The sequence below is a fragment of the Pangasianodon hypophthalmus genome, chromosome 10, assembly GCF_027358585.1.
Source record: "Pangasianodon hypophthalmus isolate fPanHyp1 chromosome 10, fPanHyp1.pri, whole genome shotgun sequence".
In the NCBI taxonomy this organism is placed as follows: Eukaryota; Metazoa; Chordata; class Actinopteri; order Siluriformes; family Pangasiidae; genus Pangasianodon; species Pangasianodon hypophthalmus.
In genome coordinates, this window is record NC_069719.1 from 19,792,475 (window position 1) to 19,809,989 (window position 17,515).

The window sequence follows — 17,515 nt, forward strand, 5'->3', positions numbered from 1 at the left end:
ATATTGTGATATAGATTTAAGTCTACATCACCTATCCCTAACACTGAAGTAGTTAAACAGAAGTTATATAATGTCCTACTCAGTATGAAAATTGTTTTTTTGATTTACATGTTATATGCTAGGCTTCGTACTAGCTTCATCGGCAGATTAGCAAAGCAAACCACATTTATATTTACAGCATTGATACTCGATCTAGATCTCCAACTAATCTAGATGCATACACTCACCACAGACACTAACAATCTGTTACATTCTTCCAAGTTTTATTGTTTTTTTTTTAATGTCTCAATACACATTTAAAGAGAGGTTATATATAACAGGATAAGATGAAACCACAGTTATAAGTTTTTCTTCCTTTCTTTGCACATCAGACAGTGAACGGGATCTAACTGCAGGTAGGAACTTAAATTGTGAGTGGGGAACTGAATAAATGTTGGACCACACATGCCACTGGATTTGCCTGAGGAATCATTTGAGCCATTCGTTTAGATTTGTCGTTTTACCATGTCATACCAAATTTGCATAAAATTGAGGAAAAGCTCAATTCAAATGTCTCTTTGTTTCTTGCCACAGTCACTGAAATCGCAGTTCTGTGTCACGCATTTACATAGAAAATCAATTGTCATCTGCTGTTTTGTTGCTTGCTACTATGAATGTAGGGTAACATACAGACCATACAGTCTAACCTAAAAAAATAAATAAATAAATAAATGCACCCACATTTATGCTATGTGCAATACTGACCATATACAGCAACCAGCTTGAGTCTGTGATAAATGTGGCAATGCCCAGTAACTATTTTAACACGCAATGGTAAGAAACTGTGTATAATGAAGACCTAAAGTAAAAGTTAGTTGCTTGAAAACATTTATTATTTTCAAGAGAAAAATTATTTACCAATTCTATAAAAATCAGTATGTTGACAAAAACATCCACCAAGTACAATCTATGCCTAATGAGACCCAAAGGGAAAAAAAAAAATACACCACATTCATATTTAACACAAAAGAAATCTGTTTCTCGGCTGCCTTCTTAGATAAAAGGCTATTTCCTGAGAGAAACTCCGTTTATGAAGGGGCATTTCAAAGGATGAACACGGACATGTAATTAAGTGCATGGTTGGAATTATCTATCGTGCCTTGGTTTTTATTAGAAGCACAAAAGATTCATTCAGGCAGCTGGACCACGTGTACATGTGGCTGTGGTATCCATCAGGATTATTTAAAGTCTTTTGGGAAAAAGGAACGAGAGAGAGAGAAAATACAGCTGCAGAGGTAGAAACAGAGTAAAAGTGTAAGACTGAAGGAGAAAAGGCACCAAGAGGACAGGTCCCTTTTTAAAAATCTGAAGCAGCATTTATTTGTGAGGATGGACTAAAAATGGATGTTTACCCAAGAAAATCATAACCAATGTTAGGTAAAGATAGCGCACTCAGAATTTAAATAGCCATTTTATGGACATTTAAAAAAGTAAAAAATATTTACAAGTGCAAGCTAAACATCTATATGAGAGGTTTCCAAGTTATTTGGGATAATAATTCTAAAATCCCTTCTGGTGACATTTATCAAAAACCTCTCTAAAGACCTTACTAAATAATAGCATTGTCTGATGACATTAAAAGCAGAACACTTCAATAAAATGTGCTTCAAAGTCAAAGGAGTCCTACATGACTGACAAAATGGTTACAACTCAACCTTAGGTAAACATAAAAATAACTGACAAACATGATGTGGAAATAAAGACAGCCTGGATAGATATATCATCCTGCAGAGGCTATGTTGAGTTAAGGAGCCAGTTTAACACTGTGGTAAAAACGGTCAGTCTGCCTAAAGCTTATTAAGCTTTCCTGATCAAAATTTTAATCAAATTGTTGGAGAGTTCCTGCAGCTATTAGCCAGTATGACTGAATGAACCTCAACTCAAAAACAAGCAGGCCTTTAAATAAAGTCAACTATCCAATAATTTTAATGTGTATTGTAATTAAAACGTTCACGGAAAAAAAGCGCTGTCTCAAAAGAAATATTTAGAAAATAATGAGCCTATTGAATAATTGATTATGATCATAAAAAAATACATGGATTTTTTCTTACAGTTAAAGTGCAGTCATTGACTGCAAATTGTTTGAGAACCCCTGTTTTAAAGAACACTCCATTTAGTCCAGCATCAGAGAAACTAATTGTTTATTATAAACCTGATTAAGTATAATACTTACTCTTGGTGTCCAGCTGAGCCCGGTACTTGCTGAATCCTTTCAATCGCACTTTCTCTCCCAGGAGCTGGAGGAACTCTTCAAAGGCAGGACCAGCCATTTCGTTGTTATACATCTCCTCCTCTGTGCTCTGGCCTGCACGACAGTACATTACCCCCACCTTCACCTGGAAACTAAGCTGAGGAAACAAGGAAAAGAAGGAATATAAGGACAAGATAACTGATGCAGCTGTGATATAAATGCAGATCATCTATATCAAATTAGCCCTGCTGAGAGCCATAATCAAAGCATCAGAAAGAATGGTAACAGAGCTAACAGATAATGCATGACAGTTTGCCTTTTGGCCTACATACCCCCTGCTCATCCAATTTCATCAGCTGCTCTGTGACTTTTGGTGTATTGAGGGCAAGCCGCAGACAGGAGATGTCCAGCTCTGGGAGCAGGTATTCCAGCACTTCTTTAAGGGGTAATCCTCGAGCAGTGCCATGTTTAGCAGTGGAAGGCACTGAATCCTCGAGTACAGAGCCACGCAAGGTGGTCAGCTAAACAAAGAGAGGTACAGTCAGTGCCAGAATTATTGACATGCTTAACAAAGATAACCCTATACATGGGCAAATACACGCAAGGCAGAGAGGTATATTTAGAGCCCTGAAAAGAAAAAAATAGCACTAATTTTTATGGATGCATCTCATTTACTTTTACTGTGTACTATAAAATGTGATTTCCCAAAACGTGGGATTTCCCAAAACTTTGGAGAGGCAGTACACTGCTTCTCCCATCTTCGTGTAGCCTTTAACCTGTGTGCTTACACATTTGAATTAGTTATGCAACAGCACTGAGTGGCCTTTCAGGAGAGATAAAAAGCCTCTTAAAGTTTGTTTCAAACACTATGAGACAGCATGCCACCTAAGCTGTACTAGATACATTCCGTGAGTCTTGGATCCAAGTCAATAAGCAGGGAAGCTGGACCATAATTTTGTAAAAAAGTGTTGGGATGTCCTTTCTAGAAATTTTTCCCATAATGCAGCAAAATTTAGAAATGAGGCAAAAATACTGTATATAAAACATAAAACATGTAAACAAAGGTTATTTGTTTATTTAGAGAGGTAAGTGTGAACTCACCTCACTGGTTCTGAATATTATTCTGTAGTTATACTGCTGGCCATGCTCCTTGTGGTCCTCCAACTTCTCTCTCCTTATGCTTATTGCCACTGGGCCCAATACCTCGTCTATGCCAAAGTAGTTCCAATGCTCTGCAAATGTATAGGGCAATACACACAGGATGTGAGATGGGTGCTACACACCCTTTTGCTCTAGAAGGCCCCTGTATCTCAAAGGAAATGCCTTACCTCTCAAGTAAAAGAATTTCCTGTAGTAATATGCTCCAAGGTCCACATGCTCAATGACGTACTGCTTGTCCCTATCACTGAGTAAGCTGGATGCATCTTTGGGACCCTCTACAACAGCAATGCCTCCATTGGTGCAATAGTGGCTTAGTGTAGTTTCATCTCGTCCAAAAACTCTGGAATTCCCACTACCCAGCTCACCTGGTACAACAACCCCTACCTTATGTCTAAGGTCACCCCCCGTTTCAGTACAGAAACAAGGACATTTCAGTACTAGTCCGTTGCCCTCATCATCAGCTGTGTCCAAAGTGGGACTATCCCGTGTGTTAAGTTCCTCCTGGCTTCCACCAGGAGAACTGTATGGCAGGCTGTGTGTTGAAGATAAGGTGGATGTTGCTGAACCAGAAAAAGCAGAAGCAGCAGAGGCACCAGAAGTAGTGTTTTTGCATTTGGCTGCAGAGTTCTGTCTGTTCTGGATCACCTCATTCATGTTAAACAACATACTCTGAACATCATAGTGTGCAAAACCTTTCTGGCAGACCCAGGGCTTTAAGGGAGGTTTGGAATCTTCAAGACGGTTGTCCTCCATATCAGAACCCACCCTGGGAGAATCCACATCTGTCCTTGCACTGCGGAGTTTCCTGAATATTGATTCACCCCCTGTCTCTGATTTGGACCTTCTCTTCGGGGGTTTGTCTCGTTCTCTCAACCGACTAGAAGGAGACTCATTTTTAAAGTCCTCTACGGCAGAGTCCAGCAGATCTTGCTCTTTGGTAGAGACTGTTAGAAGTTCTGCCAGTCTTTCAGGTGCTGGGCTGCGTTGGTCTTGCTTCTCCCCCTCATAGCCCTTTAGCATCTCAAAGAAGCTGTTCCTTGAGACCTCAGAGGAGGAAACTGCATGCTGATCAATGGAAGAAGTGCTGCCGTACTCCCGGTGCAATGGAGACCACTTTGTCCCTATAGTGCCCCAATCTTCCCCGCTATCTCCACTACCGTCAACTTCACTTAGGGTCATGTCACTATTACTACGTTGCCGGATGCGTCTAGTGTTACCACGAGAGGAGCTTCTATGGTCATTAACTGTGAGCAACTGCTCTTCCATGGAGCTTCCACAACTGGCTGGATTTATCTTGCTCTGGAGTGTCTTTTGGATGCTTTGGAGCATAAAAGAATCTTGAGGACCAATCAGAGCACCAGGTTTGGGCTGACTACCTGAGCTAGCTCCCGTGTGAGTCATTGTATCAGCATTTGTATTGGGTAGTCGCAAAGTTCCCCCATCTCTCCGAGGTGGCCAGTCAGCAACCCGAGCTCGGACTCCCATCTTCGGTACTCCAATCATGCCCCCTGCCTGGTAAGAGTTTTCTGGACGTAGAAGGGATACCCCTCCATTGGTCTGGCGTAACGGACGAGTGTAAAATTCTTCAGGTGCCTGGACAGTCCCCAGAGCAGGCCGCTCAGAAGGTGAGTGTTTCAGGCTTGTCATGATGACGCCTCACCAACTGAGCATCTTAAGTCTGGAGCATTTTTGAGGATGGGGTTGTGGCAGCAAGCTCCACTTCACTAAGACTATGTCCTTGTCCTTTGGTTTCCACAGACTATGGGCATCAGTGCAATATTTCTCAGGCCTGCATGGTGAGCTTGTAAAATGGTCATGCCTGATCATTCACACCCCTGCAAGAAACAGATCAGAGTTATGAGTGGTGACAGCTGAGCTACCTCTTGGTATTAGGCATGAAAGATATTTTTACTGCAAATAGGGGTGCAACAATACACTCTGGCCACGAACTGATACACGATACTGGTATTTCAATGCCAGCTCGATTCAGTTCTCTCAATTCGATTCTCATAATATTTTGAACAAAATCTGAATGAAGAAAAATTATGATTGAAAATACCTTTTATTTCTGAACCATAAAAAAATGAAAAACAATGTGCATTTTTGTCAGTATAAAATTAAATAAACAAAAATTTGCTACAAACATGGGTTCACATTTGTAAAGAAAATGTACTACAGGTTCACCATATCTTAAAAATAAATAAATAAATTTCTAAATTCTCCCAAAAATTTTGATTGAATAAACAAAGTGTCTGACCTGGGGACTGATCGACTGCATAACGCATAATGCATGTAGCTTGTTGCAGTCTGGAGTTATCGGGCTATTGGACTTCACAAGTGCAGATCTCACAGGCTCTGCATGAAAGAAAGTGCTCATGTGACCAGCATGCTTTCTATATATTTTAAATCTATGGGTTGCACAGATTGAGACATCTGGTGTTCAAATAGTGCAAAAGCATAATTAATAGACCACTGATTTTGACGATGCATTTGCATTGCGGTGTGTTTTGTCACGATGTATTGTTACACCCTCAATGCATATGAATTCACATAAAGATAAACCATTTTCATAGATATTGACATCATCATCAGTAAAATTAAGAAGTAGTTTAATTAATGATAATATGCTTTTCAACACCCTACATTCAAGAAGCTTTCACACATTTTCAGTTCATCAAACAACTTATAAAGAAGTAACAAAATTACTGAGATTTTCTGCTAAAGCTACAAAAACTCATACCTTTTTTCACAGACCTTTTCCATAAGAGAATGTTCTTGCAGCTTAATTAAAACATTTCAAGCCTCAGAACGCAGATGTAGCCCACTTAATCAAAAATGTCTAGTGACTATTTATGGTGAGTAATAATATCTTAGATTCAGCATTAAATGAAAGGACACAGCTTCTACCAATCCTGAAAGAAGTTTTACAAATACAGGTCCTTCCATGACAAGTCAAGAAAAGTTACCGACAATCATTTCAGATAAGGAGTTCCTTTCATATCATTTTATTAGAAAAGCTAAGAGGAACATTAGGGCACTATAAGAAGTAGGGTATAACAACCTTCTGTTTTAGACTACAGCAAGGGTCTTCAATTATCATGCATATGTATAGCCGATATGTGTCTGACCAGAAGAAGAAGAGGAAGAGATGAAAAAGAAGAAGAAGCAGCCGCCTTTCTTTGTCACATATACATTACAACACACATATCCCTGCTTGTTAGGAAGCTAGGGCCAGAGCGCAGGAGCAACTGCCATGATACAGCACCCCTGGAGCAGAGAGGGTTAAGGGCCTTACACAAGGGCCCAACAGTGGCAGTTTGGTGGTGCTGGGGCTTGAAGCCCAACCTTTTGATCAGTAACCAAGAGCCTTAACCGTTGAGCCACAAGTGCCCTAATTCAATAATCATTCCTTTCCCTGTGATCCATGTAACTAGAGTCTAGTTTCCTATAACCTATATAGGTATGAATGTACAATTTCAGTCTCTTTTCAACTCAGGTCTTTTTTCTCAGGGATTCATGGCATGCTCCTGTGCTCATTAAAACACTCTGCTACAGTTCTGTGGTATCAAAAGAAGTCCTGATCAGAACCAGCAGGAAATTAAATAATGTGGAGCACAGACTTGAGTTTGAGTTAGGTCAGCAGACATATGCCAACCTAAGTCATTAAGACCCAACAACAAAAGAATCACCACATCGTTCCCACGCTGTCAGTGCCATCACCGTTGGAAGCATTTCATTTGGCACTCAGATGCACCAGCATGACAGAAATAATAAACATTAAGTGACCTGCAACTGGGATAACACACATATCCACACTAGGGCATTCATTAAATTTTTTTAAAAGACCAAAAGCATGTAAACAAGAAGTGAACACCACGTAAAAAAAAAATCATCAGGTGTTCATATAACAATTTTGCTCTCTTATACGCTCACCAACCACCTTAATAGGAAAACCTGTAGTTATCCAATCAGCCAATCACGTGGCAGCAGTGCAACGCAAATAATCATGCAGATACAGGTCAAGAGCTTCAGGTAATGTTCACGTGAAACACCAGAATGGGGAAAATGTGATCTCATTGACCTTGACCGTGGCATGGTTATTGGTGCCAGACAGGCTGGTCTGAGCATTTCAGAAACTGCTGATCTGGGATTTTCATGCACTCTAGATTTTAACAGCCTCTAGAGTTTACATTAAAAAATGGTGTTTTTTAAAAAAAAAAAAAAAAAAAACATCCAGTTTGCTGCGGTTCTGTGACCCGAAACACCTAGTTTATGAGAGAGGACAGAAAAGAATGACCAGACTGGTTCGACAAGACAGGAAGTCTATAGTAACTCAACCACCCACTCTTTACAACTGCGGTGAGCAGAAAAGCATATCAGAAGGCACAACACGTCCAACCTTGAGGTGGATGGGCTACAACAGCGGAAGACCACATCGGGTTCCTCTTCTGCCAGCCAAGAAAAGGAATCTGGGGCTATCATAGGCACAGACTCACTGAAAATGGACAGTTGAAGATCGACAGAGTTTTGAGAACCACATACAAACAGACAAGGCAATGTTTTTCCAATCTTCTCCTGTCCAGTTTCAGTGAACCTGTCATCACTGGATGTTTTTTGCTTCACTATTCTGAATTTGAAAGAGAAAAGCGAATCTAGTCAGTTAAAAAGAAACACAGCTGACTTGTTACACTTGTTAAGAACTATTAACCATGTGTTTGAGTAGGGAGTGGAGCTGTCAGAATACATTTAACAGTTTGAATAATATTCTCTTTCAGTTTCCAAAGTAATACTACTCCAATCTTTTATTCAAATGGAAAAAAAAAAATCGCAACACAAGTCTATCAAGTCACATTTTCCTCAACTATTTGGCCAACTGACTCGCTTGATGGAGTGATCACAAACTAGAGGTTCCTTTTATATTATCCTTTTCTATTTTTCCATTTTACATGCATAAAAATGAAAACATATGCATCTTAAAATTGCTATTGAATTGCTATTAAAGTTTTCTACACTGGAGTAATGTTTTCTGTGGCTGAATCTCAAATCTTGAGTCTCTCACAGGGCAGACAGTGCACTAGGAAGGTTTTATTATACCATGTTATAGCTTATCTAGTGAACACAGTGAATAGGAAGTAAGACAGTGAAATAAATGGAAAAGTATTCCTGTGTGAGGAGAGGAAAAGTTGTACATGGTTCCTGGGTAGCATAAAAAAAATGTAAAATCTAGGCATATCTGTAGATAATTAATAACAAATTCAGGAACATTCGAATTCTGGATAAAACTGCACATTGCAGCCTCATGATTCTCTTTGTTTAAGAGGTGATCATTTTCACCTCCTCTACCGATACAGTTCATTCTGTTTGTGGCAGTATAAAATTATAGGCTAATTAATATTGAAATGCACTCCAATAAAATATGAATGCAATTTTAAAGAAAGGATATGGCTCTAGTGGAGAAAGAAAGCTAATCTGGAGCTCTTGTCTAGACTCCTGTCGGTCATGCAGATGAGTCAAAGGCCATAAAGCCAAAAAGAGCACCATGTCCCAAGTGAACTTAAAGGTATAATGAGGGGAAAGTGCATGGAGTTGCTAGGCAACAGACACCATGGTGTCTTTCTTGCAGAGAGACTAAAACCAAAACTGCAATGTGTAATTTTTCAGTAGTGCTGATTACATATGGATAGATATCTATCTACCCAGCTACCTTATCAGGTGGTGTTCCTGCTTTGAACTTGAATTATATGAAGCTTACCATTCTGTCTGCATTTAAAATATCGATTTATACAATTTACATTCATACTGACATAGAATTTACATTCTTACAGTCATATTTATTTAGATGTTCCTTCAGTGAGATCCAAATTTGGTAAGACGGCCTATAGTTATTGGACCCCCGGCACCATGGAATGACTGGCACAAAGATCTGAAACTGGCTAAAAGAATTCCATTATCAGAGATAATCTATTATAAGAGAATTGTTTCAGTATGAATGTTCCTGTTTGTAATTGTACTTAAGTGCCGTTAAGTGTTGTTTGTTATTTTGTCCTGTTTCGGAATGTTGTTAGTGGTAACTTCAGCTAAATTCATTGCTCGGGCTGGCTTGAAAAAGAGATTTAATCTCGATGTGGCTACTCTGGTTAGATAAAGATTAAATCGAATAAAATAAATACATTTTACACTTAGCATAATTTCAGAAATGTCCAAATTCTAAACCCCTCCTTTTTTCCGCCAAGTCCTCCTCAAAAATGTCAGCTTAAGTAGCAAGTAACAAAGGGACAGCATGACAAGCGACATTTGAAATAAGATTTTTTCCTCAATTCTACGCTAATTATGATATGGTAAAATGACAAACACAAAGGATTGGCTTGAATGATTTCTTAGACCACTCCTATGACATGTGTGGGCTGATGTTTCTTCGGGGAACACTGAGAACTTTAGGTCCCATTTACTATTTGACTTGCAAAAATGTTAGAAAAACTTATAACCATGTAACATAACATATAAATCAATTTTCACACTGAACAGGGCATTTTTTAAATAGTTAGTTAAGATATATATACAGTAGCTACTACTGTTTAAAAAAAAAAAAAAAAAAAAAAAAAACCTTGACAGTGTACATCCGGAGGCAACAACAGCAGCAGCAGCAGTCTATAGGCTCCCACAAGAGGCAAACAAGACGCATATCACTTGCTTACGTGAACAAATTGTTACTTGAACTCTGCAACTGTTGAGACAAGGTATGCCTAAAGCATACTACACACTACTAAATAACCTATTACGCCAGGGGTTCCCAAACTTTTTAAGCAAACAACCCTAAATGGACATGAATTTTCTGTGACCTCAAGCCTTGACCACATCTTAAAATAAAATAAAACCCAACTAAAAACCAAAGGAACATTCCTTGCAGTAACTTAGCAGTTTAGTGTGAACTGTTGTGTTGTTGCAGGAAAATAATCCACGCCATAAGCCGAGGAGCCTGGTTTATACTTGACGCATGAAATTGCGTGCACAATGAGAGGCAATGCGAGTGGCAATGTTCTCATACTTGTCTGCGTATCTTACGTACATCCGAAAGATTTAAAAGTGACATTCACTAGATGGCACTTCTGAGCCCAAACACCCCTGTCTATCTGAGTTCCAAATCGAACTTTAAATGTTTATCGATTCCATGCACAGCGATGACGGACTGTTTCCTTTTAAAACGTTCCGCTGTTGTTGTGATTATTGTCATGAACTGCATCTCAAACTCTGTCCTTACATTCAAAGTTATTTAGAATAGTATAGTCGAATAGTACATAATATGTGATTTAGATGTTCTTGCAGGGTGTCAGGATAGTGAAATGACTAAAACAGCATGTACCCTGTTAAATTAATCATGGCTTGTCTGATTGTGACTCCCAGTAACGTCCGTTTTCAATATTTCTAATATGAATCTGTAAAATAAATAAATGAAACAAATGTGTTTCCCACATGGGGTCATTTGATTTACAAATGGAGTCATGACCCCTAATTTGGGACACCCTGTATTACATGCTAGTTTTATGTTGGCATCTCTGACCCTGCTCATTTAACGAGCAGATTGTTCTTAATGAGTCAGAGAGCAACAGGGAGGGAGTGTGTGTGTGTGTGTGTGTGTGTGTGTGTGTGTGTGTGTGTGTGTGTGTGTGTGCGTGTGTCCAGCGCTGTTCTACAATGTGGACATTGGATTAAGCCTTGCTTGTGTCTGGACAGTATATTTAACAGCACAAACCTCACACTGTGAAAACATTACATGCCAGAATGATGACACTGCTTTCTCACAGTCCAAACAAGACAGCATTTCTAAGATCAATTGTAATTTAGTATCTACTTACAATGAATTGATTTGCTTTATCAAATAGATGTCTGGAGCTTTCTGTTGCCTGAATGCCTTGGATTTTAAGGCACACACACCTTTAAGTGCAGACTAGACTTGTTTTTCAATCAATTTGATTGATCCCTATCATTTCCCCCCACCTAAAACACTAGCTTACTTCAGTGCACTTGTCCTCTTTCACTATTGACAGTAGTCTGCTTCACAAGAGTGTTTTAAATAACAAGGCCACTAAAAAGCCACTGAGTGAAGGGGTAGTTTTCGGAAATCTTTTGGCCCAGTTCCAGAGCTAGCTGTGAGAAAGTTTTTCAAAGCCTGTAAGTCCCAGCCTTGACAACAGAGCGAGAGCCAACACTGTTGAAGGGCGAAACAGGATATCGATTAGTAAAGCTGTCCAGCATCACCACAGGCTAGGTTGTGAACATCATGTCTAGAGTTACGTCCACAGTTAGCTGGCACATGGCTGTTACTCACACCACACACACACACACACACACACACACACGCAGTTTGTGTGTGAATTTTAAGCAAGCATAAAATGACACTGTAGTGCCAAGAGACGAGAGTGGATTCCTTTTGCTCTGAAGAAGAGTTCGTTCTCACACGTGTTACATTCTGGCTATCTCTTTTACTTATACTGCCACAACTAATGAGACCTTGCTTACATTGTCTCACAATGTACACTCTTTTAAACTACTGTAGGATAAGAGCATCCCTAATTTAGTGTGTGTGTCTCTCTCTTTCAAGCTGTACGTGCACTGCTGCTGCCTGACATGATGCCAGGGCCAGAGTCTGACACTTTTTTTGTCCTACTGTGACTCCTCTTGCCCTCCAGACCTGTTTGATTCATCCAGATGCTCTACTCCTGCACTTGTGACTCACTTTCTGCTGTTGTGGATGGTCATACAATGGTGAACCTAAAGATTTTCACTTCCCAAAAACTCACCCTGCTTCAGTGGAAATTCTCACTTAGATATGTCCTGTGCTCATCCCAGTGCTCCTATTCACAATTTGATTTTACAGAACATCCTATATTCTTCTACAACTTCTACTAATGTGAGGATTTATAACTGCACACTCTGCTGTCACTCAGAAGAGGTTCCCTTTTGAGTCTGGTTCCTCACAATGGTTGTTCCTCATGTTGTCTCAGAGTTTTTCCTTTTCACTGTAGCCTGTGGCTATATGGGAATTCTGCAAAGCTGCTTTCTGACAATGTCTATTGGTAAAAGTGTTTATTTATTTATTTATTTAATTTAGCTGAATTAAAGTACGACTTAAGTAATGCAATCAGCATAACACCAAGATTCCTAAAGGTTCAGAATAGTGGTGCTGAGACATTTTGGTCTTTGAGCTGGGAACCTTTCTAATCTAATAAGACCAGGGTGTCAGTTGCTTCCTGTTTCTGTCAATGCGACACTTCAGATAAAATTTTCTCAATCAATTCATTACAAGTAATAAGAGCAAGTGCACTTCTACTGAGCGCATGTTCGATATTGCTCTGCTGAATCAGTTAGGGAAGAGAAGGTACTGAAGAGATTATATAATATTTTAATTTGGAAAGCTTGCTTCCCTCCGCCTATACACGCACTACAGCGTCACACAGGACACAATTTCACAACTCAACCACAAAACCTCTGCCTGAGACAAAGACAGCAAAAAGATTTAAATTATTCACAGGGCAAAAGTACAGCTGTCTGAACAAACTGTAAATGTAACGCCTCCTGGCCAGCACACATCCCCCCAGGTAAGCAAACGAAGCCAGGGTGAAACTGAGCGGAATTCCGATGACACAGGAAGTAACAAGGATGAGTAAGAAGAGGAGGGGTTTGCAGGTCTTAACAATCTCAACAACCTTGAGTAGAGAGACTGCCCCGCGATTTCTGTCTGCTCAAAACCAAAAACAAATACAGCCGCAAGCAACAATCATTGGGGTCTAAGCACCACATGTCACTCGTCGACACAGGCATGTTGGTATTGAAGGTATGATGCACAGCCAGTTACACAATTTCCATAAGTACAAATAAGCTTATTTTGTCAGACTTACTGCACAATTTAGAGAAAGCCATTACTGGTTCTTGTTATCCATTTGGAATGGACAAAGCAGCAGTGGCTTGCTTGAATTTATTTATTTATTTATTTTTTTGGTGGCACAGGATGACAGTAATAATAACTTTAACAAATTCGCTACTATCTAATAAGTTTTTAAGCGTAGCCCCAGATTTAGGCAGTTGAGTCTCGACAACACTCATCAAACATACAGTCTAGCAGCACGTTTTGAATGGTTTTACATATAACTTTATTCAACTGTGTTGAATACAGCAGGTGTGTTTCCTGTCACCATTGTCACAGTAGGTGATGTGCTACGAATGTGTTTTAGGGCCAGTGTTTAAAAAAATACAAGATTTTGTGAATAAAGTCGCAATATTTCGAGAATGAAGCTGTAATATTAGATATGAGAAGTGGCAATATTTTGAGAATAAAGTCATAATCCTATTATAGTACATAAAATAGTACATATCAGAGCAATGCTGTGTTAAAATGAGGAGCGTTGAGAATTTGGTGAAGGAATCGTAAGCAGTAGTCGGGTTCAAGGTTTCGCTTCAGCAAAAGAGTCAATTTCCTCCAAGACTGTGTGTTTTTTTCTTCCAAATAAAACATAAATAAAACAATTCCTCACCCTCCCTCATTTTAACACACAAACTCTGATATGCACCATTCTGTCATAGTTTGATAATTTTAATCTCAGAATACAGAGATACAAAATATGGGTATTCTATAAATTATGCTAAAAAGAAAGATTTCCAGTAGGAAAGACCCATAGGTATTGTTTTCAGTGCTGTAGTTTTCATCTATTTAGATTGACTAATACATGAACCAATGGCTGGGCCAAACTAGAGGATAATGGGGATGATAAGAGGATCATTTTGAGGCCAGTTTGCCCCTGCCGACCATCACGACATCACTGTGTCCTGATTTTAGGCTGGCCTTTCCAGATTATCCTGTGGTGTGTGTTGTGCAAATTCAAATCTTAAGCTGTTCAATCTTCTCACAGTGGTGGCAGCCTTGATAAAAATTGTGAATTAAACATCTTCAATATTTATGACTCAATACTACAATGAAAAAAAGTCCTTACATGGTTACATGACCTTAGTATGAAAATATTCAACCTGGCTTAAGTATATTCTGCAAGATTCCAGTTTCTGAGAGTGGGGATCATTGGTTGAACGTTTTTTTTTTGGGTAAATCTTGTAATGTCAGGGATTTGATGACTGAAATGCAATGTAGGACAAAAGCACCAGCGAAATCTGTCATTCTATCTGGTGTTTCTCACATGATCAATCTTAACCTTGGTTAAGATTGCATAATCTTGTGTGGCATAGGTCAAGTTCCTTCTGCCATAAATGTTTGTGTTTTGACTGAAAAGCTGGTGTTACTTAGCCATAATTGCTACTATGCATGAGCCTCCCAGCTCTGCCATACTTCTTGCATTGTGGAATAATGCCCTTTCATCTGAATAAGAGTGTGACTGGTACGCAGTATTCGAGACACACCCGTGTGGATTCTGGGACTGTTCACTTCTGGCAGGGCTTCAGAAAAAGCAGGAGAGGGGAAAAAAAAAAAAAATGGCCACCACCATCAGCAGATGCAATGCCAAGTGGAAAACGAGTAAGAGGGACTGAAGATGGAAGCAATTTTTATTCTCCCATTATTCTCCTGCTGTGCTGATGCCATTAATCTTCACACTTGATTCACAGGATTGGTTCAGCTCTTTTATTTTTACATGCCACACAGCTGGAATAAATTGCACACAAGCACAAAAAAAACAGTCATTTACTTCTGTAGTTAAAACTTCTCATAGAGGACCACTTCAAGTAAATCCTTTTTAAGTTTATATTTGTTTATAGGGCATTTTACAGAATTTTATATGTTTACTTCTCTATATATGTTGTTTATTACTTAGCACTGCTTACATGATGTTATGTGCTTTTGTGAACGTTCCACTGGGGCTGATTCTACAGCCAGTTAAATTCTACGTTTAAGGCTACAGTGAGTAACATACTTTTTAAACAATTAAAGTACCCACGTCATTAAGCCAGTGGAGAAAAATATCATAAAACATGGTGTTCCTGTGGTGCAGTGAGTCAGAGTAGTCAGGTTGGGACTAGGTCTCTGGCACAATGCTGGCTTTGCATCACTGATCATCTTTCTAACTGCTCAGTTGGTTAGCAACAGTGTCCAGAGGTGGACAATTCAACAGCCAGGGCACCTGGGACAGTTTTTAAATTAGCAGTTGCCCAATGGACATTCAACCAGACCAGAAAAAAATAAATAAATAAAAAAAATTCCCTACTCCTTGTTGACTTCTGAAAAATCATTAAATTTGGTATGGGGGCCACAGTTAAACTTGATGTTGTGCAAACCTCAATGCTGTAAATATAGCACTCAGCAATCCAACTCCCAACGTCTGCTAGACATGTGCGATATCGTTTTTTCCCCCCTGCTCACAATTAACCTTTTTTTTTTTTAAATCGCAATTGATCATCCAGAACCAATAGGTTAAAAAACAAGACAGGAAAACAAGCATTTCCACCATTTCAGGTTTAGGGAGAGTATGGGAGGGCGTAATAATATTACCAGCTGTGCAGTCAGGAACTGCTTGCTGGCAGCAGCAATTGCGAAAACTCACCTGGATCAATCAATAAACTCATCAGTTTCAATATAATCCTTTTATAAATCGGTTTTGTACTCTCCACATGGCTGACATTTTTCACTGGTGACGATCTCAAATTCTCACAGTTAATGAAATCAACACATTCTCCGTTTACCTTGACAAAGAAAGGGTTCGGTCTAGAGCATGTGAGATGGTGGTAGAGGAAGAAGGGGGAGTGGCCAGGCATGCGTAACACGTGTCATGTACATGTTATGCCACTACAGCGGAAAAAAATACTGGAAGCTGGTTACAGTTTGTAACCAGTACCTTCTAGTTGCTAGCATTCAGTCATATTTTTTAAAATTAATTACCTATTTATAAGGTCAGAAATGCTTGGAAAACCGAAATCGAGACTGTAAGTAAACGTAACAAGTTATTAGCTGTAACTATGCTCATTATAAAATTGAAATGAAATTATATAAACTATGCATGCTGTTAAACAGCAGTGGAGATACTCATTAAGCCCTGATACACACACACAAAAAAAAGTTGTTTCTTTTTCTTAATTTAAACTAGAGCTCACATTTTGTGAGGCTTTTTCAAGGCTTTAGGTGTTTGGCAGCACGGACAAATGAAGTCAGGACGCATCAGAGAAAGATGTTTTGTTGCTCTGCCCTGAAGTCAGACAATGTAAGCTATCAAGATTCATGCAGGATACAAAATAGGCTAAAAGGAAGTACATTACGCAATACAATAAAATTTAATTTTGTTGATCTTAAAGCTGCAGGCACATTTTCCGACGTGATGGCCATCAATTGTCCCAAACCTACCTGGTAATACAATTAGAGTAAATGTCCTATAAATCATGGCAATGTGTAATCATGTAAAGACAATTTAATTGGCATATCTCACAACCCTAATTTCAACCCTAGGCTCAACCGGTATATCTTAATAAAAACTGATTTTGATTTCCCAGATACAGGGCATGATGTGTTAATAATGAGCGTGAATCGCCAAAAATACAATGATCTCCAGCCAACCCTTAGCTGATAAGCTCTTAATAAGCCTGCTGCAATTTGTTTAACCCTTGACCTTTCAGTTGTACCGTGATTCCGGTCCAGTTCACCTTCTGCCCCTCAATACCTCTTTCTCAGCTTCCTGTTTCCCTGCATAGCATAGCACGTACAAAAATCATACGAACAAACACGTGCATGACACTGTAATTAAGAGTGAGACGAAGGACTGTGTGTGAGTGTGTTCATGCCTATGCAGTGTATGAACTCTCATTAAATATCTGGAGAGATTGCAGATGTCAGCAGTTTAATTGCTATTCTTGCCCACAAGGCAGCCATCAATCTCATATGATGATTTCCAATGACTAAACCAGCAGACACACAGTCAGACTGACTAATTTCCCCTTTTTTGCCCCATCACTCACCATACAGGCAGGTAAAAAAAAAAAAAAAAAAAAAAATTCAATCCGAATGCAATGCCACAATGACTACCGTATGACTAAAATAGTCCTAATAATAAACGGGCACACTAAATGCGCCATTTTTTCCACAGATTATTTTGAAACGATGGCTGGACAGACGTAAGCGGTGAGTTTGTTTTGGCTTTA

General features: G+C 39.2%; 1 protein-coding gene across 6 annotated transcripts in view; it reads right to left on the minus strand.

The window, feature by feature from the left end:
- Window positions 1-17,515, minus strand: part of LOC113538672 (signal-induced proliferation-associated 1-like protein 1) — a 57,912-nt gene that overhangs the window by 26,588 nt on the left and 13,809 nt on the right. For 3 of the 6 annotated variants that reach the window (XM_053237437.1, XM_026933921.3, XM_053237439.1), the window contains exons 2-5: window positions 3,559-5,226; window positions 3,332-3,462; window positions 2,563-2,751; window positions 2,213-2,387 (exon numbers count right to left, since the gene is read on the minus strand). In XM_053237437.1, the coding sequence (XP_053093412.1) occupies window positions 2,213-2,387; window positions 2,563-2,751; window positions 3,332-3,462; window positions 3,559-5,038 (1,975 nt within the window). In that variant the 5' untranslated portion in view covers window positions 5,039-5,226. Of the gene's footprint in view, window positions 1-2,212; window positions 2,388-2,562; window positions 2,752-3,331; window positions 3,463-3,558; window positions 5,227-5,648; window positions 5,747-6,131; window positions 9,900-17,515 lie in introns of those variants that run through there. The other 3 variants (XM_053237436.1, XM_026933922.3, XM_053237438.1) reach the window with 2 other exon arrangements.